The sequence below is a fragment of the Pipra filicauda genome, unplaced genomic scaffold, assembly GCF_003945595.2.
Source record: "Pipra filicauda isolate LSUMZ 115617 unplaced genomic scaffold, ASM394559v2 scaffold35_size7292922_pilon, whole genome shotgun sequence".
In the NCBI taxonomy this organism is placed as follows: domain Eukaryota; kingdom Metazoa; phylum Chordata; class Aves; order Passeriformes; family Pipridae; genus Pipra; species Pipra filicauda.
Genome location: NW_024104487.1, coordinates 274,924 through 299,914, shown reverse-complemented (window position 1 = coordinate 299,914; position 24,991 = coordinate 274,924). Strand labels below are relative to the sequence as shown.

The following is a 24,991-nucleotide window of genomic DNA, read 5'->3' as shown; positions in this document are numbered from 1 at the left end:
ACAGTTAAAAAAAGGCAATTTATCTATTTGTGGCTCTCCTGCCAAATGATTTTGTCTGCTAATTGCTTACAGTATACAGTGCCAACCTATAGGAATTAAGTCAGGTATATCTTGACCACTTGCCTGGTTATTAAGAAAGGCTTCTGCTTGCTTGGTGTCTCTGAGAAACAGCTGGTAGGCATGAGACTGGGAAAGGAGATTCTGCCTGTTCTCCCACATCTTGTGGAGCTCATTCCATCCAGTGTCCAAGGCTTGCAGGCGCTGGCGTAGGAACATGTACTGAGCATCAGTTTGCCCCTGTGTCACCATCTCCCCCATGTCCCTCATCTTCTGATAATCTTCCTCGTAGTTGTTGATCTCGTTCTTAATGTTCTCGTGCTGGGTGAGCAGCTTCTCAGCCTCTGTCAGGGTGTTGGGCATGTCTTCGGACGCGATGGCAGTCTGTGTCCTGGAGAGCCACGACTGGAAGTCATCCAGGTCCCTCAGGAACTGCTGCAGCTTGCTCGCCTCTCCCAGGGACTCCTCCCGGTTCTTCAGGGTGGTCTTCATCTCCTCCCACACATCATTGATTTCTGCGAGCCGTGAGAGGATGGCCTGTGCCTGGTCAGGGTGCTCAGACTCCAGCTTCTCTGCCTCCTTCTGCAGGTCGCTGAGCTTGGCCTCGATGGCCACCAGGTCCCGCTCCATGCCCGTCAGCTTCCTCTGCAGGGCCATCACTCCCGCCAGGTCGTTACCCAGGTCCTGGGTGGACTCGATCACTTTGGTCTTTTCCCTGATCCAGGATTTGGTTTCATTACATTCGAGATGGTAGTTCTGGATGCTCAGAGCAGAGAGCAGAGCATCCTTCTTCCTATCCACCAGCTCTCTGAACTGGCTCCACCTGAAACGTGTGAGGAGAGAAGAGCAGAGAAACTGAGACTTGTGGGGAAGGGCTACGGCAACATTGCTCAGTGAGCAGTTGCTCCTCTCAGCTGGGTAAGTGTAACCCAGCTACTCATGGCTTTCCCAGTCCTTCCCACAGCATCAGTATTTTTAGCAAAGCAACCATTAACCAAGCTATAGTGAATATTAGCATGTGACAAGTACCAGCACACTGAGTGTCATTTCTCCTCAAGTGAAAAACTGCCAGTTACATCGATTTCTCACACTAAATGCACTCTCTTGGTTTACTGTCAAGCGGAAAACCAAGTGAGTTTACACAAAACTATATCGGTTTCTTTTTTTTCATACTCATTCCAGTCAATTCCCAGCTCTCAAATCAAGGCACTGACACACTCAGGGCCTGATTAAGTCAAGAGCAAAACCCCATCTGTTAATCAAATGTTTGAAAGGCACAGCTCCTTCCTTTTGAAGCACTTAGGGCCTACCTCGAAGACACTCTGGTATCAGTATATCTCAAAAAACACGTGTTAGAAACCCAAATGATGCCGCCGTACTTGTTCCAGGCAGTGTCATGTTCCTGAGCACGAGGCCTTGGCTCACCTGGTGTTGAGTTTATCTTGCTGTGCTTTGATCTTCTCGCCGGGGTGGCCGCTGTGCATCAGCTGCCTGGCGATCTGGTTCACGACGGCCACGCGGGACGCCTGGTTGTTCATTTCTGGTTCCAAGCTCTCAAACCTGGAGTCGGGGAAAACAAACAAACAAAACATCCCACAGCCATTAGGGAATCTGAGCCACAGGCAAGCTGGTGTAAAAAAAAACTTCCACCCATATTTCCCTAACTTCCCGGTGAAGGCACTCTCACCTGTGCTGGATCACTTCCAGGTCCTCCAGCTTCTCTGGAATCTGCATGTTATTCAGCCACTTCTCCTTCTCGTCAATCCAAAGCTCACAAGCGTCTGCCTCACTGAACATCTTATAAAGAGCCAGGGTGTCCTGCAGGGCCTGCTTACGCAGCCGAGTGAGCTCAGCGACCTCTTTGTATCTCTCCTCGATTCCAGTCAACCTTCCCTGCACATCCGGGGATCCGGCGTGTTCCTGCGGCAGGGCCTTGGCCTGCTCGTGCAGCGAGTCGATGGTGGGCCGGTAGCTCGCAATCTCCTCAGCCACATCCTTGTGCTTCTTGACCAAGGACTGAGTGGAGTACTCGTCGTGGCCAACATCGTTGCTGGACACAATTTTGAGGATGTCCAACATCCACGCATCGATGTCGTCAGCGTCAGCCTGGAACTGGTGAAGCAGGGAGGCTTCCTCCAGGCGCTTCTTCCTAATGGCAGATAACTGCTCCAGGTTGGCCCACTGCTCCCGGATATCCTTGATTCTTTCTCTGATTTTCTCAGACCCAAAGTGCTCTTCCGCGATCATGTCTTCACCTTCTTTTATCGCCTGCTGGAAGTGGCCACTGCGGCCACTCATCTCGTCCTCAAACGCCTTATGTTTGCTCAGGAGTCGGACCACGCTGGTGAGATCCTTCCCGTAGTCATCAGACGACAGGATCTGCTCCTTCTCCCTGATCCAACCCTCCTCCTCGGCCATTTCCCAGAAGAACTTCCAGAGGCGCCGGGACTCCTCGAGGCGTGCCCGGCGCTCGGCCGCGAGCTGGCACAGCTCCTGGTAGCAGAACTCCATGTGGGCCACGCGGTCCCGGATCACCTGCGGGTCACACGGCTTGTACCCTGCTCGGACAGAGAGCACACGTTACAACCCGGGCTCGCTCGCTGCCAAACCCACAGCTGGGGCACACGTCGAGGCTGCAATTCCTGCTTGTTCCAGCTACAAAGTGTAGGCCAAGGAATCCATGGTTAGTCTCCTGAAAGGGAGTGTGAGCTGCTCAAGCTCCACCACACAATAGTACAGATCAGAAAATACTGTTCTTTGCCTAAAGACAAAAAACCCAAACCAAAATTCACCGAGTTCAGATTTATACCAGCTTCATACACAACTGCACAAAATGGGCGTCATTTCCTCTAGTCAGTGACAATTCCTAGGGAATTGCTTCCCCTTGGCATAAACTGGGACACTGTCAGACTGGGCCCAACAACCTGTGTTGTTTGCCTCAGGAACACAGAATGGGGAACTCCGGTGACCTCTACAAAGCCAGGGCAGCTGCTGAGGAGGGTGACATGCCATGCAAAGCACCAGGCCACACTCAGCTCCTGAGCAGGTTCCTGGGCCAATAAATCATTGACACGGGAAGTACAGCAGGAACTACTGAAGCTGGACTCTCCGATTCCAGGGGGGAATTTCACCCAACCTATCCTGCAGAGCTAACGAGCCCTGCAGCTAATCTCACAGCTAATTAACACACAGAAGGGCGTGTGGCTGCTGGTTACCTTCTCCATCGGTGGCAAACTTCTGAGCAGAGGCATTGACCCCTCTCACTCTCTCAGCCTGGATGGCAATGTCAGCCTCCACCAGGGCATGTTTCTGCAGCAGGTCTTCAACTCCCAGCAAATGTTTGCCATAGTCTTGGGACAGCAGAAGCACCTGATCAAAATGTAAAGGATAAGTGAAATGGGCTGAAGGCCTTAAGCTGTTTGTTTCTTCCTGACTCCAGGCATGACACTGTTCTGTGTTGGTGCATTAAAGACATCAATTCCAAATGTAGAGAGACGAGGCTGACAGAAATTTGGGCCAATATTTTTAAAATCATTGGCAACCATGAAGAAGTTGCCTGCTCTTTAATGAGTTTTAAGTCTGGAATGATGAGAGGCTGAGTTAGCTCAGCAGGACCAAGGAGTAGCACTGGGCCCAGGTGCTGTGGGCTCCCACTGAGCTACACACAGCTTTCTTTCCTTCAACAGCTTCCAAGTTCTGCTGGCTGATGGACAAGTCATGGTCCTTTCCCTTCCCAAATCCCACGAGAACAGACAGGAAGAAATTCATGCTTTTTAAAGCACAGAGGTGAAGAGGTGACTTGTTCCCCATGTAAATTGTGATGAAGAGAGATGATTTAATTCCCTTTCACCAAACCTGTCCTCTTTACCCAGGCACTGTGACCAAAGCCTGTGGCCCTTATGAGACAGACCTGAAGATGGAAAGTGGCTTTTTATAGGAGTGAACTTGTTCTTTTTCCTCGCTTGCTTTTAATCTTTAACAAATCATCATAAGGAATTTGTTTCTTAGGAAGGAATTTGGATCTTCTGTGTTTGCCTATGAAACCAGAGGGGCAAAATGAATCTTAAAGCTTGACCCAACAGGACACATCCACCTCTGGACCATATTTGGTCTATGTGCTCCAACGGGTCCCACCCACCTTCATCTCGTCCATCCAGTCCATAATGTACAGCATCTCCTGGAAAATCTTCTGCAGGCCGAGGTTCATCTCGAGCCGCTGCCTGCGCGCGCGGAGCAGCTCCAGGAGGTACTCCCAGAGGCGGATGACGTTGTCCTTCCTGGCGGTGATGCGCTTGATGTCGTGGTAGTTCTCGGTCTCCAGCTCCTTGGCCACGGCCACCACGGCCTGGACGCGCTCCTCGTAGGCCGCGATGTCCGTCTCGATGGCCTCGTGCTTCTTCGTGGCAGCCTCGACCGCCGGCAGGTCGAAGCCAAAGTTGTCCTGCAAAGACAGAGGCACCTCTTCAGGGACGGCTGCCGAGGAGAGGAGCCCCACTGCTCAACCCCTGACAGCAGTGCTGACTGTGCACAGTGCACCTGTGAGCAAAGCTGGCATCTCAAGATGGCCCAAGAAGTCTTTAATAAAACAAGAGGCACCTCTGATAACAGAGAGCCACTGATAAAATCAGAGATATCAGTCACTGCCTGAGAAAGAATCACATGGCCATCAGGATTAGGTTGGGGTTTTGGATATTAAAAAATTCAATTAATTCCTGGGCTAATTTCACTGAATTCACTAAAACACTCAGATAAAGAAAATCTTGACTGTGGGTAGTTATTTCCTCCTCAAATCTCCTGAGCACAGGCTGATAGGTCCAGGGAAGGGGTATCCCCAATGCATTAAAGAGAGGACCTACAGTACCCTGATAGATCCAGGGAAGGGGTATCCCCAATGCATTAAAGAGAGGACCTACAGTACACACACACATGCACTATCTAAATACCAGAAACAAACACACGCATATGTAGATTCAGTCAAACACGGGGCACAGGGGAGAAAATGTTCTCTTTGCAAGAACTGTGCCCTCTAATTCCTGTAATTAGTCCCCCAGAACCCCTGAGAGCAGCACCTGGGACACGAGGCGCTGGTTCTCGCTCAGCCAGGTCTCCCTCATGGCTGCCTTGCGATCGAATCTCCGTGCCAGTTGTTCCAGTTTCTCTTGTCTGATGAGCTCATTTCGCAGTGCCAGTTCTCTTTCATGTTCAGCTTTTTCCAGTCTTTCCCAGGCCTGGAGATGTGGGGAAAAAACATGCGGCTTCTAAACACACATTCTTCTAAGCTATGATAAATCTCATCTCTTTTGCATGGAACCAGGACTGAAGTCACCACAGGCAACTTTCACCAAACTGGCTCATTAAGTTATAAGCCAACAAATCCAGTTTGCTCTGGCTACAAAACACCTTGTTTGCTCATATAAGCACATGACTTCAATCTGTTCTCAATTTAGTCAGTCATTTTCTGAGCAAGGGCTGTAAGAGTTGTTTATCTCAGATGCATTTTCTCTGGTTCTTTCTTCGCCTGAGCAAACCACTGGCTTGAATGTGTAAGAAAGCATTTGTTTAAAAAAAAATAAAATCTCCTGAGCATTACTGCCAAACAAGCAGATTCTATCTTCCTCCTTTAGGAAATGGGAATTAGAGATTTATGGCCTCTCACCTCTAAAATCAACATACAATTGCTGTTCTTTATTACATCCACTTTGGGAAAAAAAAAAAAAACAGCCGCAGAATTCGGTTATTTTTGGTGCTTACGAGTCCTTTTTCCCCCCAAAGCCAGATGTTATCCACACGCACGACAGAGATATTACAGAAATCAGAAGTCTTAGAAGCATGTGGGAAGTCAGCTAATCACCTTTCAGATCTTCTTACAGAGACAACAAAAATACCCTCAATTAAACACAAACTAAATCTTCTAAATCCGAACAGATGCGAAACTGCCTGAAACACAAGTATTTTGGGCATTCCTCCTGCAACCAGGAGAGCTGTGCAGGCTGCTGCTCCCTGGATGAGGCCACAGAAGACAACAAAACCCTGAGTCCCCCAGGAAAGGCTGGCTCTGGTTACCTTGTTAATGTCAGAGATGAGTTTGCCCTCCCTTGGCATGTACACTTTCTGATTGTTGGCTCTCATTTTGCTTTGGATGGTAAAAAGCAGCACTTCCAGGTTTCCTTTTTCTGTAAATCTAAACAAAGTTTTGCAAGAGAATTGAGTCACAATCAAGCTTTCATTGCTACTAAACTGTAATCATAGAAACACAGAGTCACAGAACGCTTTGGGCTGGAAGGGACCTTAAAGCCCATTCAGTGCCACCCCCTGCCATGGGCAGGGACACCTTCCACTAGCCCAGGTTGCTCCAAGCCCCATCCACCCCAGCCTTGGACACTCCCAGGGATGGGGCAGCCACAGCTTCTCTGGGCAACCTGTGCCAGGGCATCACCACCCTCTCAGAGAGGCACTTCTATAACATACTGAATACAGTCAACTATAATAAACTGTAATAAAGAGCTTCTTTAAAATGTTGACATGAAGAGTGGAGCATTCAGATAAACACCTCCATCTTCTGTGGAAGCTGGAAGCAGTGGAAATAGCCCACACTTCCCCTGGAGCCACTTGGGTCAGACAGCAAAAGCAACCCCACAGAAGTCAGTTGTCTGAGTGTTTGGATTTAAACCCCCTTGGGGGACAGAAAACTGCATTTTCTTTATTCCAGTACGTGCCTTGCCCTAGTTCACTCCATCAGCACAAGAAATGGAAGTTTTATTTAAAGCCCACTGCAGTCACTAAACTCTTCCCACTGTTTTCCCTGACTTGTACGCCTGGGAAATAAACAAACTCCATAAGCACTAGGGAATACTCTGCAATTTTAGAAGACGTCTGGATACTCTGTCATGTTTTGGGTTGTGATTATTATCCATTAGAACTTATATTAGACAAAAATAAATAGATCTGATATCATGATGCTAAAAGAAGCTTTCTCAAAATAAGTTGCAGTTTTGTTTGTATCAGTTTTAGTAAGCAGGGCTCTTTTACAAAGCCAGACACGCTTCCCCTTGATTTTGGATAAGCAGTGGGGATCTTTTAATAGCACTGTATTGGTATCACACACTGCTATTAAAAGCACGAGTGGTGATATTACTGTACTGCCACACTGTGCTATTACCACTCATGTGATAAGACAGGCATCTGAGAGCAGGGACAGCTTCCAGGACTCCCAGCTCCTGCAGGAGACACACTTTTCTCCTCGCTGTTGTCAGTGCCTGCACTCTGAACAGCACGAAACAAACAGGCCCCGAGTGCCATCAGTGAGCACCGATCAGAAAATAAACCCTTCAGCACCACGAGGGTGACTGGGGTGTGTTTGTTTGCAAAGAAACCCCCGGCTGACTAAACCCGACAAGCGCAGAGCTCGGCCCAGGCCGGGCCCACACTGACTTGGGCGGTTTCTCCACGGTGCGGTAGGTGTTGAAGGCCTGCAGCTGCTGCTGCACCCCCACCAGGGAGTTGGCGAACTTGCGGTTGTTGAGGATGATGATGGTCTGCTCGATCCACTCCAGCAGGTCGGAGGCCAGCGACTCGTACTTCTCGATCATCTTCTCCGTTTCGATGGCGTTGTCGAGCACCTGCACGAGCACAACACCCCGTCAGTCCCCAGGGCAGTGAGTCCCCAGGGCAGTGAGTCCCCAGGGCAGTGAGTCCCCAGGGCAGTGAGTCCCCAGGGCAGTGCTCCTCGAGCACTCACATCCCACCAGCCACACCAAAGAGGCTGCTGGGAGACCTGGGCTCTGAATCAGAGCACTGAGTGCCACGGGGACGGCATCCCTGAGGAATGGGAACATTTTGCAGCAGTGAATTGCCATGATCCCATGGCAACAGCGGGGCAGAGCTTAAAAAAGGTTCATGGTCACTCTGCCAGCTGGAAGGGTGGGGGTAATGTCACCAAAGGGCACAGAGGGACTGCACGTGTTTGAAATGAGGGACTTCTCTGGGCTCCAGAAGGAACAGAGGACCCAGAAGGTGAGGAGCAGTTAATGAGAAAGAAAAAGCAGCAACGACACAAAATTAACAAGCAAAAATAAAACACCAGCCAAGTGTTTTCTAACGTGAGGCAGCTGGAAATTAACTACTCCTCACAGTCATGTGGGAATATTGAACAGTCAAAACATGTTCAAAAGCAAAACTAAAAACTACCATGGAGTGGACTCCTCAAAAACTAACACCCAAAAACCCCAGCAATATTTTGCCTGCTTTGCAACAATTTATAATTTAAACTTGCAAACCTTGCCAATCCGTTTTCCTTCAACAGCTAAAGCTTTCATCTTGGAGAAGTAGTGGTAATAGGTCACCACATAGGTGATGATTGACTTTTCATCAGGGTGATCAACACTGATATCTGCAAACCAAACAAGAGTTATGTCAGCGTGCTGAGGGTGCAGGGGTTACACCACCAGAGCTCACAGTGCACCAAGGAGGTGTTAGGCAGTCAGAGATGGGTCAGTGTCAGGTTTGTCTCCTCATCAGAATTAAACTGAGCAGCTTTGGACTGGTTCTGGACAGGACTGAACTCTGTCACTAAGTGCAGCTTTAGCCCTGTGGGTTAGTGTGGACTGGGGCTAAAGCATGGGGCCTTTGGGCCCTACAGTCAGACTGTGCCACAGCTTGGGCACGGCCAAATTACTCCTCTGGTGCCTGTGTGAGTTGACAGAACTACTGTTAACTGAGAACTTCAGTGCTCTGTCAGCATTTGGAGACAGGAATTCAAACCTAATGGTTTGTCTGTCCAGGCAAATCCGAGAGACACAGATGGAAAACAAAATATTTCCTCTCCTGCAGCAATTCTGAGGCCCTGGGAAACAGGCAAGAAGAAACTCACCCAAACACACGATCTGTGCCCTGTGACAGGAAAGGTGCTTGTCCCAGCACCGAGCACAGACTGCCATGAAAGCATGGGCTGAGATCCCTCTGCTTCTCAGAGCAGATCAGAGGGATGCCCCTGACTGGAATGACTTTAGGGATACATGGCCAGGATTAAGGGCTCTTGTGCTCCTGCTGCTCAGTTTTCTGCAGGAGACACCCTGCATTCCCTCCCTCCCTCCCTGGCTGTATCACCAGGTGAGTCAGCAGCACCCAGCTGCTCTGGAGCACAAAAAGCTATCACAGAGATGTGCTCTGACAAGGAGGGGTGGGAGAAAAGAGCCCACAAAGAGCCCTGAAGTGCTGAAACTGCAGCAGTTCTTACCCTCGGGGTCCAGGAGCTTGGTAAGACCAAGGTGTTGCTCTGCAAGGTTAAAAGCATTCTGCAGATTGTAGTGTGCATTTGATTTCTTCAGCTTGTCAAAATCAATCAGATCAGGCCTAGACAGGATGGAAAATTCTTTAGATTTCCCAAAGCACAGTGCAGCCACCCTCAAATGAACTAACTAACATGTCCAACCCCCAGAAACCCGGCCAAGCTTTCCCGTGCCCCTCAGCCCTGTGCATTTGCAGGGCAGTGTGAAAGGAATGGAGCAATGCCCAGCACATGGCACGGCAGGACCCAGCCATGGGAAGGAACAGAGGAGAGCTAAACAGCAGGGAAGGTCACCCTGGAGAGGAAAGAACTAAGTTGTGGTCACGAGTGTCTCCTCCTGGCCATGGAAGAGTGAGAGCCGCCCGGATCACTCCTCCTCAGCTTGCCATGGGCACCATCCCCAGCCACGCCAGCACAGCCCACACCTGCCATCCTTGTGCAGGGATTCCCTTCCCCTCCAGGCTGCTGTGTGTGTGTGGTTTCCCCCTCCCACCCCAAATTCTAGGCAACCAGAGCTGGTCACGGGTTCCTCACTAAGATACAAGAACCAAACCAAACCTGAATAATCACGGGTGTAATTTATTCTCCTGAAACCAAACACAACCTGTTTTGACTTGTGATGCGAGAAGCTGCTGCCCAGCTGAGCTCACAGTGACCACAAGGGCTGTAAAGCCCAAAGCAAGGCGAGTTGCTGTAGAACTCTCAGCAATTCCTCAGCTTCCTCCTCTTCAGGGATTTGAAGCTCAAGCTGAGAGGTGACTGCAAAGCCAGGGCAGACCCTCACCCCACGTACCTGTGCTTGTGTATCAGTGCATTGAAAGCCATCCCGTCCCTCCAGCTCGTTGTGAAGTTGTGGATGTTGACGTTGGGGTAACTGGCAGAACAAAAACCAGGAGAGTGTGATCAGTACAGCAGCCCCACTGCAGCAGGGGATACCCAGCAAACATCACTGGGCTGGTGAGCTGGCTATTTTGCACGTCTCCAAAAATTTCAGGCTGCTCATAAATCACCTTCATGAGAGTTCTTGGAAGAAGAAGATGAAGTACCACTTGAATAATGCTGGAGTGTCCCATATCAACACAGGGACATCCAGGTTTCATGGAGGGAACACAGTGAATTCCTACAAATGGATATTTAAATTTTCAAGAAGGATACTGTCAGAGAAATATTCCCATATATATGGGAAGAGGGGAAAGTTGGTGGCAAACATCTGAAACATCGTTATTTCTTCAGAATAGGGTGAAAAAGTCAGCATATTACTATATATACTCATGGATTATCAGATTTGTATGTTTATCTCTCAGCACTAATATCAGAAATTCAGAATTTCTAACTTAGAAACATCAATTCACTTCTCTTGGCTGAATCCACTTAAGGAGAGATATTTGTTTGCCCATTTAAAATTATTTCAATGAAAACTCAAAATGCTGTAAGAGCTTTGGAAATAATCACTTAATCCACACTCACCCAGCTGTTTTCATCTGGCACCACAAAAGCAAAGCATCTTTAGCAGATTTCTTCTCTTTGTTGTCCTCAGTTTCAACACTGATATCCTGGATCTAAAATGAACATAGAAGTTTTCAATATTTCTCTGAGAGACCACATGAGATGAAAAGAACACTGAGAAACACTAAAGTTAACATTATTAAATATTTATTACCATGCTATTCATTATAAATTATATATTTAGCATATAGATTTATTATTCTTTCTGCAAAAGGACTTTCCAGCCTTTTTTAACTGTGGGCAAAGACCAATATGCTGGAAAACAAGAGATGTCAGCCTTTAGCTGGGACACTAAAGCAATTCCTTAATCCTGTCAGTGCCAAGTCAGCCAGGGTATGGATAACCCCATGGAGGTGTGTCCAGGGAAGAGGCCTGTGACTGCAGCTTCATGTTCATGAGGGATTTAGAAATAAAGCCACGTGCCTTTGCACACAGGAAACTCCCACTGCACATCAGCAGCTCCACAAGGACTAATTTATCCCGAGGTACCCAAACACTTCCCACCCCATCCTGGGGGAGCAGCTGGGTGCACTCTGCTCCTTCCTGGAGTGTTCCTAACGAGGCTGGAAAGCACAGCCAGGTGTGTGTGTGCATGCACACAGCCTTACCTGGAACCTCAGGATAATGGTCCAAATAAGGCCCAGAGTCAGCCTGTGATTCCCATCCACAATATCATGAGATCCCATGTTTTCTAGGTGCACTCTTTGCTCTTTCAGGAACTGGAGGGCTTTATCCACGTTCTCCAGGCAGTGGATGCGCATCCTTCCTTTAGTTGGTTTAGGCTGGAAGGAAAAAGGAAACATAAACACCATGTTCTGCACTTCCAGACAGCAACACTGTTTGCATTTGTACTTCAAATTCCAGGGACAAAACGGTTCCTTGCATCTTCCAGCCCCTTTTCACCAGGATAACGGCAGCACAGGTCAAACCCATGGTGGAAAAGCCAACACCTGGCACCAGTTTCATCTGCCTTTCAGAGAACTTTGCCCTCATCTTTCCTGTCTGGGATATTCCCTCACTAGCTGCAAGAGAAATTATTCTGTTCACATCATGCCACACCTGTTACATTCTCCCAAGTACAAATTCTTCCACACTAAAAGAGAAGATTCTGCAAAGATAAAGATATGAAACCAGCTGATAACTGGCAAATAGAGGGAATTGGTAATGAATGCTCTGAAATACAGTTGCACCCTCTCCAAAAAGGCAGCTCAGGTTTGAACAATAAGCTACTCAATAAAACCCCTCAAGTAAGAAGTGGCATTGCCTTTTTTTTTTTGTCAGTAAATAGGATAAATAGTAAGAAAATAACAGATTTATTCCAAAAACTTTCTTTATAGGAAGAAAAAAGTAAAAATACTAATTAAAAAAATCAGCTACACCAACATAACACGATTTCATGAAGGCCCAGTGCAACTGGAAAAAGCAGTGAATACATTAACAGCCTGCAGAAATCTGCTGCAAACCTGAATAAAATTAAAGGCACTTTGTTCTGCAGATGAGGATTACAGCTGAAGAGCCTGTTCAGTGCTTACTGGGATGTCACCAAAGGTACTCAGCCAAACAACTAATCAGCATAATTTCCTTGTTTTCTGCAGTGAAAGTAATTAACCGGCCATGGAAATAGCCCAGGCAAAATCCTCACCCCAGCCTGCACTGAAGGGAAGAGTTTGAGCCACAGCCATGGAACAGTCCCTAGAAACACAGTCCATGCCACAGGGATGGTGCAGAGGGAACACTTGCCACAGAGATGCCCTTTGGGACACACCAACCCTGAGGCCGTGTGGCGGTTTGAGCTTCAGCCTCAGCCAGCCCTCCCGGGGCAGAGAGAGTCACCCACAGCTCCCAGCAAGGGCGACAATTCCCAGGAGCTGCCACTGCTGTGGGGTACGAACGTCCCTGCAAAGAGGCCCTGCTTGGATGTGCACCCTGTGCACACACCACCCACCCCCACACTGCCAGCACAGGGCCCAGCAGCAGGACTGAGCAGGGCCCGTCCGGATCCAGCCCCTCGCTGCACCACCCATCACCCGGCAGTGGGATAAGCTGGCCCCCAGCTCTGCCTGCACCTTACAAAACACAGGCGGGGAGGCTGTTGCAGGCGGAGGGAGGGCGGAGGCCTGGCTGCACCCAGGGCTCACCGCAGCCCCGTGCCACGCCCGGAGCCGGGAGCGGCTCGGCAGGCGGGCTCACCCTCACAAGGACGTGCCCAGCCCTCACAAGGACTGTGCCTGTGGCCAGTTCCCAGCAGCGGTGGCACACCTGGGCCAGTCCCTGCCTCAACACGGCCTTCCTCAGCCCCAGAGGCAGGAGCTGCACTGCCTCTAACGCTCGCACCGCTGAGCAGAAAGGAGACGGCTTGAGCAGCTCCCCCGTGCCCTCAGGAGCTCCAGCACCGCGGTGGCAGAGCCAGGGCCATTCACAAGACATGTTTTATTTAGAGGAAGAGGCGTCTGAGTCTGGTTTGTGCAAGGTGTGGCTGTGCTTGCCACACTGCCCTGCACAGCCTCAGGATGAGACAGTGAGACATAACTTGCACAGTTACTGGGCTGCACAGCTCCAGGTACTGAGCAGAGGGAAAGGAGGCACCTAAACCCAGTCTGCACACACATATTACAGGAAAACTGGTTTTACATCAAACCCCTTCCCCTTTCCAAGGGAAAATGTGACAGAACTCACTACAGAGAACGTGCTTAAATGGTTTGACCTTTGAGCATCCAGGAATTGTAAGGAATTTACAATCCTTTATTTAGTTATGGAAGAAACTGAGCTAAATGCTTAATCTTATGCTGAAAACAATTCCCAGCTTTATTTTTCTGTCTGGGAGAAGCTGGTGAACAGTGTGTGCAAACCAAATCACAGCTGTCCTTTCATGCAGGCTGGATCCTTCCCCACTGTGCTCAGAGAGACCATGGCATGCCATCAGCTTCTCTCAAATACTGTGCTGCACAGAGGACCTTGTGTAGGAAGGTCTGGGCTAAACACTAAGATTAGGAATCAAGCTTAGCAAAGTCAAGAAGATGCAGGTGTTGTCCTTACTGGATGCTCTCACTTTGAGTTTCCCCAACACACCCCCAAGGCTCTGGGTTTTCATCAATAAGAATCACAACAGCTTTTGAAAAACGCAGGGTTGAGGCTGGAGGTCTTAGAGAGAGCAAAGAGCAGCCCTGCTTCCCTGATCAGCATCCTAAATCCCAGAGTGCTCCATAGGAATATGATTCCAGCTCCAGAATCTGAATCCCAGTTTCAAAAGTGAGGAAGCAATTCCTGTTTGTTCCACTGCACCAGTTAACATACCATATTAAAATACTTCTGGAGGCTAGTTTCTGCTTTCTTAGCATTTAACGTTTCTTGATTTTAAGCTTTCTGCATTTTAGGCTTTCTGCCTTTAGATTTCTCTTGGTGGCCGTGGAGATGTCAAAACTTAAGCAATACCCACTAAAATAAATTCCAAAAGAGTGAAGAACATCAGCAAGTGGCTGCTGTGCCGATCCTCCTGGAATACTTGTGGTGTGTGTAATTGTCTCAAGGTTCAGTGCATTGCAGAGGAAGGTGTGGTGGAATGTCCTGTTCAAACAGAACCTGCTGTCCTCCAGCCCCAGATAAGGACGCTGCAAAGGGAATTTGTGCTGGTGTGGCAGCTGCCAGTGCCATAGCAAACCATGGTGCAAGTGCCCCCTCCCCACCCTGGTCTGCATTTCCCAAAAGCTGGAGTGACAAATGCCAATGAATGGTGCCACCACAGTGCCAGGACTGCTCTGAGCTTCCTCTTTGCCACTGCCAGGCAGAGCCTGCAGGCAGGCAGGGACACCTCAGCAGAGCTGGCACAGCTGCTGCCCCAGCTCTCCCCTCGTGGGGCACGTTGGTCTGGGTTATCCCTTGAGCAAACACCTGCTGCCTGCGGGGAGCACGTCAAACCCAACACCTGGCAGAGAGCAAGGGCTCTGAGCAAACTGCAGCTGGCAAATCCAGGAGTTACCTCCACCCACACAGGCACTTCTGTGCCCCCCAGAGCTGCCTGGCCCTCACAGATGCACTCGGAAAGCTCCTCTCTTGCCTGGCCACGCACACACTACACTGGCCATATGTTCAACTCATTAAGCAGAGTCTTAAGCCATGGAGCTCCACTAATAGGAGAGCTTGATGACAAGTGATTACACAGCTGCAGCCCCACGTTAGCCCTGGGTCTTAGCTACAGACCCGTATTTCTTTGAAAAGATTGCAGTAAATTAGGCAGTTAAGAGCACGGCCATCATTTCAGGAACTGAGGGAAAAACGGATACCCTGCTGTTCCCTGACACCCAGTCTGCACTCCAGGGTCTCTCTCACTCCCACCCCCCTGTGCTGGTACCAGGGGTGTCTCAGCACACCCAAAGGAAGAGTTTCACCCATGTATTTCAATTCATTTTAGATATCCCCCTAACCAAAGAGAGCCCAAGCTCTGAGCACAATCCAGTGCTCTGTGCCTGTCAGACTGGGGAGCAGGGAACTTGCTGTCGGAAGCACTCAGCAGCTTACCAGCAAAGAACCTTTGAAGAAGACTGCCTTTGACTCCCACCAAAACCAGTAGGAAGATATTCTAATGGTGTCTGGATCCAGCTGAAGCAATAGAGCTCTTTTTTCTCCTTTCAAGTGTAAAAAGACATTTGCAGTGCTGAACCCTCAGTACTCGGTTTTGCTGCACTCGAGTGGAGCCAAGGACTCACCAAAAGCCCACCCCAAACCAAAACCCACAATGGACACGAACAGACACTCACAAGCCTCTCTCCTGAGAGAACTTCCAGCAGTTTGATGAGCATCCTTCCATCCCGAAGGTCAGTGTACAGGTCTGTAATCCGGCAGGACACACGTGCCAAGTGGGAGTTCACCCACTTGGTGAAGGTCTTCTTCTGAACTGCCTCACGTTCATCTGTGGGGAAAACACAACGTTACTCCCAATAAATCACAGCTCATGGAGCTACGTGAGGATGTGATGTTCAAACAACTCATATTAAATGTAAGGTATGGCTTGTCTTCTTGGGAGAATCATTGGTGAAATTCAGACTTTCCACTGGCAATCCACCTTTCCTCACCTGCTGAGTTCACCTGCTCTGCAATGTGCAAACAAACCCACAATGGATCCCCCAGATACCACAAGTCACTTTGGATTAAGGCAGGTACAAAAGAGAGCAGAGACCAAAGCTTCCCCCTGATTTTTTCCCTCCTCATGACAATATTTATTTGCAGAGTCAACACTGGTAACTGTATTTACACAATGTCAAGATGAACTTTTCCATAACTGCATGCCTGACGGGGACTTGCATTAATTTAAAGCCATAGAAAAATGGATTCTTTCCACCTTCCCTTCCCAGTCTTTCACAACTGTTTATACAGGAAAACATTGGCTGAGAGCTCCCTCACTGCACAGGCTCGCTGCAGTCCACATTAATTCACAAACTCCTACCCAGCCATCTGCCAAGCCCAGAACTCTCAGACAGAAGCATTATACATCTCCGTGGTTAAATTCTTTTGCCAAGGGCTTTGGATGAAGCCCTTCCCTGTCAGCCAAAAGTCATTTCACTGAGCTGGGAACTACTACAGACCGCATTTGTCAAAACACAGGTGCTCAGGCTCTGGAATCCACAGCTAGATGTATGAATGGAAGTGCTCTGCTTTCCCGAGCAGAGATGATTCCAAGCCTCCCTCAGTCACTGGCATGTGCAGGAACAGGACATGGAGACAGGTGAATCCTAAACCACAATGCAACACATCTCTGAAAGCTCCGAGTACATTGTTTGAAACAGAGAAAACACCCATGTCAGAGCAGATCTGACAGGTTTTGGTGGATGCTTTCCTTCCAAAGGAAGGATGTGCCCCCTTCCCAAAAGCACGGCATGGCGGGGGTATGATCTCAGCACAGCCGTGAGGCTGAAAAGGATAGAAAGCTGAAAAACAAGTAAAAGAATAAAGACAAGAAGTCAGCTAATAAATGGTGTAAGTGGGAGGAAGAGCAGACCTGCACTGGAGCTGCACAAACCCCACCCTGAGATTGCAGTTCCTCCCACTGATTTCTGAATTCGTCCTTGCTACCCATGGGTAGGGTGTGACCGAAGCTACCACACTGAAACTGCCCCACTTCTGACAGCTTTTACCTCCCTATAAGGTGTGAAATGAAAATGGGGCTTGGCAAGCTGTAAAAGGTGGGGTTAGTGATAAAACAGTGATGTGCTTTCAGGGAACTGACAGTTTGCCCCCACTCCATGTGAGGCAGAGGATCCCTGTGATAGAGGAAGAGAACAGGAAATCAGCAGGAACTGCAGTGAGTGTCTACTAGCCTGAAATATGTATTTTATGAACTATTTACAAGTAAATATGGATCTACATATCTGCTTGTAGTAATCCATGCCTTTACTTGAAGTACTTTTTTGAAATGAGTCACAGAAGAGAAACCTTGCAATAGCTGGTGCTTTTTAAAGAAATTTCTAACAGAAATTACCACATCTCCCTTCACCAGCTTGAACAAGCCCCAAAACAACTCAGCAAGTTTGTTTATTTAGTCACTGTAGTCTCTACACAGAAGCACAACATTCAGAGATCCCTGTGGTTACACTCACTCGAAAGAGAAATGCGGATGTACAGGATCTAAAAATAAAGCTGGATATAGAAAATATTATGTAAAACAAAAAAAGCTACCAAATACCATCATAAAGCCACCCATCACAAACATCTGTGGTCAAAAGTTATGGTTACAACAGACTTCCCAGTTTGGGATCATGGCAAAAGTAATGGGTGGGAAAAGAACTTCCATGTGGTTGTAGTACAAGAAGATGCCTAATTTTGAGCAGATGAAAGACACGATGTGGGAAACGCAGTGACACGCCAAGTGAGGCTGTGGAGCCTCTGGTGCCGTGGGATTAACTGACAGCAGCTTGGGAGCTTCTGCTGCTGAAAGCAAGGCCAGGAAGCCACGAGACCAGAGGCTCCAGGCAGCCCTTCCAGGAGGGGGAAGGTGGGTCCCTCCTGGGGACAGCGCTGACACGGCCCAGGCACTGCTTTCCCAACCACCATCAGTGGCCCTAAAGAAGGACAAGACAGTGCTTTCTTCAGGCAGTGGGGACTCAGGGAAAGCACCCTGAGAAAGCTCCACTGGCTCCTTGTCTTGTGTTGCCTCAGCATCCTTAAGCACAGTGAATGATCGGAGTGGAGAGGATGGGACAGAGCCTCCAGTCCCTCCCTGCCCGGCTGGAGGCCCTCTGTGCCCCGGGAGCTGATGGTGGTGCCCTCACGTGTGTTTTCCTTGCTCTAGTTCAAGCAGTGGCCGCCTCTCCCCCTCTGCCTTCCCGTCTCCTCCCTCTCGCTCTCTGTGGTCCTGGTTTCCTGTTTTCTGCGGGGCTGGTTTCTCTGGTCCCCCCTCCGCTGCCGCCCCGCTCGCTCTGGCTGTGCTGCTCTGGCTGTGCTGCTCTCACCTGCTCCCCACCCATCCTCAGGCACTGCCCTCCTCCCGCTCACCCCCCACATCCAAACAGGGGACAATGTCCCCTGGGACCGCAGCTGTGCTGCTGCCAGCACCGACTGCTCGTGCTGAGCCTACGGCCGGCTCTTCACACGCAGCTTCAGTGCTGGAGCTATCATGACAGCTGGGGCTATCCATGGCTCCTCGTTTTCTTCCCATCTCCCCTCTGATTCCCAGCAAGAAGGGCCAAAAGCAGGGAGATCCCTGGTTGCCCTGGAGCAGACTGCAGCCCGTGGGAAAGCCCTGCAGCACCACACAGGAGCCAGGCCCCACGTGCTCCCTGCCAGCAACTTATCTCAGAAAATGCCACCACGGAGACACAGCAGCTCTTTCAGGCCCCTAATGGGGCGCTCACCCAGGAAGGCCAGGCTTTATCCCCCCCTTGGCACGGGCAGAGCACAGCTCTGATTCCCCACCGACTCTCTCAGCCACGGAAGCCCCCGGAGGGAGAAGGCCCAGCCCTTCTTACCCCCGCATCGCTTCCCTCAACGTGGGAAAGAGCAAACCAAGCCCGTTTGGAAGGTGGTGTGACTGGGGCTGGTCATGTTCAAACCTCTCCTGATTATTTCTACATGGTGTTTCACAATGACAGCAGGTTTTTGCAATGCTTTTACCAACCCTCTCTAACTGATAAAGTGCATTTTTCTGCTCTGGGGTTTTGGGTTAAAACACGCACAGAACTAAATTCCATGAATTTTGGTTGTGCCTTTCAGAGAAAGAAAGGTACATAGAGAAAAGTGGTACTCAGAGCCCTGACAGCTCAGCCAAGCACAGAACACAACTGTGACTCTCTTAATGTGCAAAACCCTCCACACTAAGGGCCAGGTGCACCCATGAGTGGTGACACTGAGGATTTAACATCAGCCACGGGCCCTGAGCGCTTTTTATGAACCTCAAGTGATGGTTTTGACAAATGTCCTTCATGCTTTCAAAAACACAGCTACAGATTTTGAAGATTAATTCAAACTAGAGGATATGGGTGGAGCCCCAGGTGTCCTACAGCTTGTGAAAACATTTGTTTCCCAAGGGTAAAGAGAAACGGGCGACATGCAAAACACACACAGCAGGGAAACGGAAGCACAGAATCGATAATGGAGAATCCAACTTATCTTGAGGCAACACTGGGAAGGAAATGTCCTTCGTGCGGAAGGACACGACAATGCCACCACCACACAGGGGTTTGCAAACCCCAGTGCCGGGACTGCGATACATCAAGGACTGACTTTGTTTAGGAGTTTGGTAAATAAACGGGAGTTTGTACACTGGAACTCACATAAACAGGGCTGCAAAGGATCACAAACAGGCAGCCAGTCCCTTCCTCGCCTGAGGAGAGACAAATCTTTCTCCGCTAATTTGATGAGAAAAAATCCTGACAAAAATGTGGTCAACTTAGTGAGAGCCCAGAGTGCCCAGTGCGGGACAGCGGGAGGGGGGTCACACACATCCCCTCTGTCACACGCTCACTCTGCTGAGTGACCTCAACAGGGCTGAGCCAGAAGAATGGTGAAGCTGTTCCAGTAACTGCCCTGGGAAAGGCAGGGCTGCAGAGCCGCCTGGGAGAAGCCCCTCTGTGCTCCCCCAAGCCTGCAGCACCAACCACTGCCCTGGCAAAGGCTCCCTATGCGGCCCTTGCTTGCTAAACACAGCTCCAAGATGACCTGCTCGCTCCTCCACACCGGGCAAACCCACTTCCAACACACTGACCTGGACTCTGCTCCAAACCCAACAGCAAACCCGGGTGGTGCCCCTGCACAGGGGCTGTGACACCCCTGCCAGCCCTGGGCAGGAAAGGGGTGCTCTCAGAGGAGCCAAAACGCTCCTGCAGGAAACAGAGATGTTGGAGCACAAAGGGAGAGCTGGAAGGAGCAGCCTGGGGCTGCTGCCTGTGCTCAGACACCGCAGGACAGCCCAGCCACCAGGCACCGACAGCCTCCCTCAGAGCCCAGCAGCTGCTCCAGGCACTGCCAGCGTCCATGGATCCCTGGGATACCTCAAGACAAATTATGGATGACTTTTAATCCCTAGCTCCAAAAGCAGGTCACCTACAAGTTTATACCATGCTGAAAGTAATTTTCCCAGTTTAGAATCATTCCTGTTTTCCCTACAGCAGCCGGAGCACTGCTCAACACCCTGACTCAGAGAGCAGCTGAGCACTGCTCCAAGCACACCACTTTTGCTGATATCCACTACCCACAGCTTCCCAGAACTTCTCAGATCATAACCTTGCTTAACTGAGCACAGAGAAAACAGAGCTTCCTTTCACAGGCCAACGTTCCCATTGCTGTAGGTTTTCAGGGTGCAGGATATCACCCTACACTTTGTCACAGGTGTGGGGGTATGAAGTGAGATAGCCAGGAACACTCACAGCTTCACAAATTCCAGCTGTGCTTGGAGGTTTCTCAGTTGAGAAAGATGCCTGAGAGCAGGGCAGATCAGCTACTGGGACCAGAATGTGGTGATCAAGCAAGATTTTATCAGGAAACAACCTGAGTGGATGAGCTGTGATAACCTTCACCCAAGAGCAATTGTGAGTATAAAATAATTCTAACACGGGTCCAAACCTCTGCTGTTCCAGGAGGCGTGAACACTGCAAATCACTCAAGGGATGCAGCACTAAATATAGCCCAAAGGGGAAAAGAGCACCTCTGGGTATCCACACCGGAGCAGCCGAGGAGAGAAACATCTGCTTAGATAAACATTCCCAAATGATGGCCTTTCCACATGGTCCCACACAGGCTCTGTTAGTCCTTGTGGCACCAGGAAGCCCAGAGAGAACAATGCTTAAGCATGCACAGTAAAGGCACAGAGAGTCTAAACAGAAATACACTGGAACTGGTCTATAGGGAAGAAGATGAAGGAAGGAGGAAGGATCACTCGCTCAGGAGGATCCTGTAGAGAAAAAGAAATAAAATCAGTTTCTCCCAACATTCAAGTGCCCTATAACCATCTCCCCTTTAGCAGCAAGGCAATAAACTGAACAGTGGATGCTGCTTTTCTCCAGCTGCAGATGGTGGGGCAGGACTGAAAGCTGGGGTTGGTGAAAATGGGGGGAAAAAGGAGCTTAATTAGAAAACACAAGTCCTTAACACACATGTGCAGAGACAAGGAACAAACCAGAAGGAAAGCTGCAGCAAGTCAAACCCACACAGGGCACACGGAGAACATGATACACGTGGGTCCAGGGCTTAGGAAAAGGCACCTCCTTCCCTTTCAGTCTGGCCCACAGGAGGAAAGGGGATGGAGCAGCTGATGGCTCTGATGCAAACAGGATGCATTTGTTAATGGTTATTTTGTGGCACAAAGTAATCTGTGGAGTGACTTCCCATCCCAAAGGGTGAGATCACACCAAAGCTTTTACATGCTCCAACATGACTTAGACAAGAACTTGAATGCAAATGTTAAAGATGACACAGCAACGAGGGGATTTTGTTCATGTTTTGTTTAGCTGGTGATTTCTTCAGGAGCAAAATCCTTGCTGCTTTCCTGACTCTGCTACATGGAGACTATTGTGGAGAAGTTGGGGTGTGTTCAGCAATCCACTTGCTTTTACTAGGATGCACCAGCTAGCTCCTAAATCCTATTAAATATCTACCCTTCCCTATTAAACACTACAGCATGTGACTACTTTCACTGCTGGAAACTGCTCTGGAAAGCGAAAAGGGAAAGCTCCATAATGCAGCATGTGGGACAAACAATTGTGCTGCTTTGTCTCTTTGATGGCACTGAACTCCCTCACACAATGACACGACTGCACAGAACAATGGCCGGGAGCCAGCCAAGCAATCCGGGCTGTGGAAGGGCAGGTCCCCTCATTGTCTTTATTTTTACACAGAGTTTATGGCATTTTGGTGTCAGCAACACAGAAACAAACCTTCCCAAAGCCAGCTTTGGATTCACGGACAAGAATGATTATGTTCATCTGCAAAAAGTCGCTGCAAAGTCTCCACAGCAAATAAAAGAAATGTAACAGTCATCTGGGTTTGAGAGATTAAACTGGGGGAAGAACTCAGCTTTTGATTTTGATTTTTCCTTTAATGCAGGAGATGAAGATGACGTGTTTAAGCAGCTTTAGAGCAGTGTGTGCTCAGCTGTCCCTGCACTGGCACAGGTTATGTGAACTGCCTGTTTAACTCCAGGGGAACTGGAATACAAAACCATGGAACCGTGTCCCACAGCAGGCCCAGCTCCCTGCTGTGGAGAACACCCCTGGCAGCCCCGTGCACCAACAGCCACCACTCAGCTGCTCCTCTGCTGCTCCAGGAAACCCACTGACTGCTTGTTGTTCTCTACGAAATGCAAAGCACCGACAGGAACACAACCTTTCCAGTGGCTGATTCAAGTGGTTTAACACTTCTGGGTGCTGCTCTTGGAAACACCTACACCCGCCTGCAGCTTCAACCCCACCCTGTGCCCTGGGTTACACACACCAGCCCACGTTACTGAAGGCCATTCTGAGACAAATGTTCATCAGGACCAAGGCCTGGCCCCAAACTGTATCACAGAATCATATGGTTTGGGTTGGAATCACCTTAAAGCCCATCCAGTTCAACCCCAATGGGCAGGGACACCTTCCACTATCCCAGGTTGCTCCAAGCCCCATCCAACCTGGCCTTGGACACTCCCAGGGATGGGGCAGCCACAGCTCCTCTGGGCAACCTGTGCCAGGGCCTCCCCAGCCTCATAGGGAAGGATTCCTTCCCAACATCCCATCTAACCCTGCCCTCTGGCAGTGGGAAGCCATTCTCCCTTGTCCTGTCACTCCAGGCCCTTGTACATAGTCTCTCTCTCTGTTTCCTGCAGGCTCCCTCCAGGCACTGGAAGGCCACAATCAGGTCACCCCAAAGCTTCTCTTCTCCAGGCTGTACAGTCCCAACTCTCCCAGCCTTTCCTCACAGCAGAGCTGCTCCATCCCTCTGATTGTCTTGGTACCTCCTCTGGGCCTCTCTTTTTCCTTTCTGAAGAAGGATGTTATGAAACCATTTTTACACAAAGTAGCAGTTCAGTTCTTCAAATGGGCCTCCTTTCAACAGCAGCACGAAAATGCCTCAGTGCTGGGGGCATTTTCCAGGCAGGGACACAAACCCCTCCTGGCTGATCCGATGTCAGTGCTTTGTGCTCGTTGCCATTTTCCCCTTTTGCATAGGAGACAGATCACCTCAGCAAAAGGAGCCTGGAAAAAGCATCGCCTGTCCCAGGACACTGCCTGGGACGTTCCCACAGGAGAACAATGCAGACCTGAGGTCACTGCACTATTTCAAGGACACACAGCCTTGTGGGGGTCTCGGCAGTTTCCTTTAACAAGCACTATCAGCATAATGCAGGGAAGTGCCAGGGGATTTTGGGGGGGACAAAAATAGTCTTCCATACTTGTCCAAACCACTGTCTGATGGGCAGGGTTGGAGAGGGTGAGAGCAGGGCTTGGCATGGGCAGGGAACATGCCAGGTACTTCCCTGTCTTATTTCTGCCCACGTTCACCAAACCCAGCAGAAGGAGAGTTTTTACAGTGGATTCCCACTCGTCCATAGGAAGGAAAACAAGGGCAGGGAGAAGGAACTGGGGTGTTTTCATTATTTCACCCCAGCACTCCTCCCTCTTCCCAGCGCTCCTGGAATGCAGCAGCTGCACGGGGCACGGGCACTGCTATTCCTACAAGGCAACTATGTGACCAGCCTGGGATCCTCCTCAGCCAGGGATTGGGAAACACAGCCTTGTAGCTGTTAACCAGGATGAGTCACTGAGAGATGGCCACCAGGGCTCTGCATTCCCTGGGAAGACAATGCATGGCCAATTCCATCCTTTCTGGCAAAAAAGCCCGGCACTGAGGACTCCCAGCAGGAAGGCTCTCCTGTGGGGTGTGCAGACAGATCCCCACAGGCTGTGGGATCCCCATCCTCAGGGATATGCACATCCCAAGAGGACAAAGCCCTAAGCACCCTGCCCTACCATGGAAGGTGCCCCTGCTTTGAGCAGGTGTGTTGGGCCAAATGAACTGCTCTTCCAACGTGAAGCATTCTCAAGATTAAACAAGAACGGGCCAGACTGCACTGCCAGGATCCCCACGGAATCCCACCGAGGGATTTCAGAGAGCTGGGGCATCTCTGCTTTCAGCTGAGGCACAGGTTGAGACATCACATGGAGAGAAAAGTCCAAGCTGTGGTATGTTTTGACCATGCTCCTTTAAAAACTCACTGTGGTGGCAAAGCAGAAATGCCAAACAGATGAAAGAAATGCCAAACCTTTGTTGGTTTTGTGTTTAAATCTAATTTCACCTTAATGACAGAAAAGCATGAATAGAAAATAAAGAAATCTATGATGGCTGCATTTAATCCTTTCAAAATATTAAATCTCTGTGCTAAGAGATGTTATCATTATAATTAATTGCTGTTAAATTATAATTTTCATTATCACAGAAATATTTGAAATGGAAGCACACATATTTAAACAACCAGGGTGTTGATCAGGGATTAATAGGAGCTGAATTCCGAGCCTTGCTGAGCAATGTGTTTAGTTCCTGCAGTTTCCATGGCCACACAGTAATTTCCCATTGTTATGTTCATGCTGTTTTGTGGAGTCAGATGCACTACACTGTGCTGACAGGATGCTGGAGAAAAGCAGCAACACCACAGGTAAGCCAGGCCATGGCTCAGCAAGC

At 49.5% G+C, this 24,991-nt stretch overlaps 1 protein-coding gene across 7 annotated transcripts in view; it reads right to left on the bottom strand.

Moving 5' to 3' along the window:
* Positions 1-24,991, bottom strand: part of SPTBN1 (spectrin beta, non-erythrocytic 1) — a 114,588-nt gene that overhangs the window by 31,447 nt on the left and 58,150 nt on the right. For all 7 annotated transcript variants that reach the window (XM_027737413.2, XM_027737415.2, XM_027737416.2 and 4 more), the window contains 14 exons: positions 15,604-15,755; positions 11,458-11,631; positions 10,811-10,902; positions 10,137-10,217; positions 9,293-9,408; positions 8,334-8,446; positions 7,489-7,676; positions 6,121-6,238; positions 5,127-5,285; positions 4,196-4,498; positions 3,273-3,426; positions 1,745-2,615; positions 1,483-1,617; positions 124-880 (listed from right to left, as the gene is read on the bottom strand). In XM_027737413.2, the coding sequence (XP_027593214.1) occupies positions 124-880; positions 1,483-1,617; positions 1,745-2,615; positions 3,273-3,426; positions 4,196-4,498; positions 5,127-5,285; positions 6,121-6,238; positions 7,489-7,676; positions 8,334-8,446; positions 9,293-9,408; positions 10,137-10,217; positions 10,811-10,902; positions 11,458-11,631; positions 15,604-15,755 (3,413 nt within the window). The remainder of the gene's footprint in view (positions 1-123; positions 881-1,482; positions 1,618-1,744; positions 2,616-3,272; positions 3,427-4,195; positions 4,499-5,126; positions 5,286-6,120; positions 6,239-7,488; positions 7,677-8,333; positions 8,447-9,292; positions 9,409-10,136; positions 10,218-10,810; positions 10,903-11,457; positions 11,632-15,603; positions 15,756-24,991) is intronic.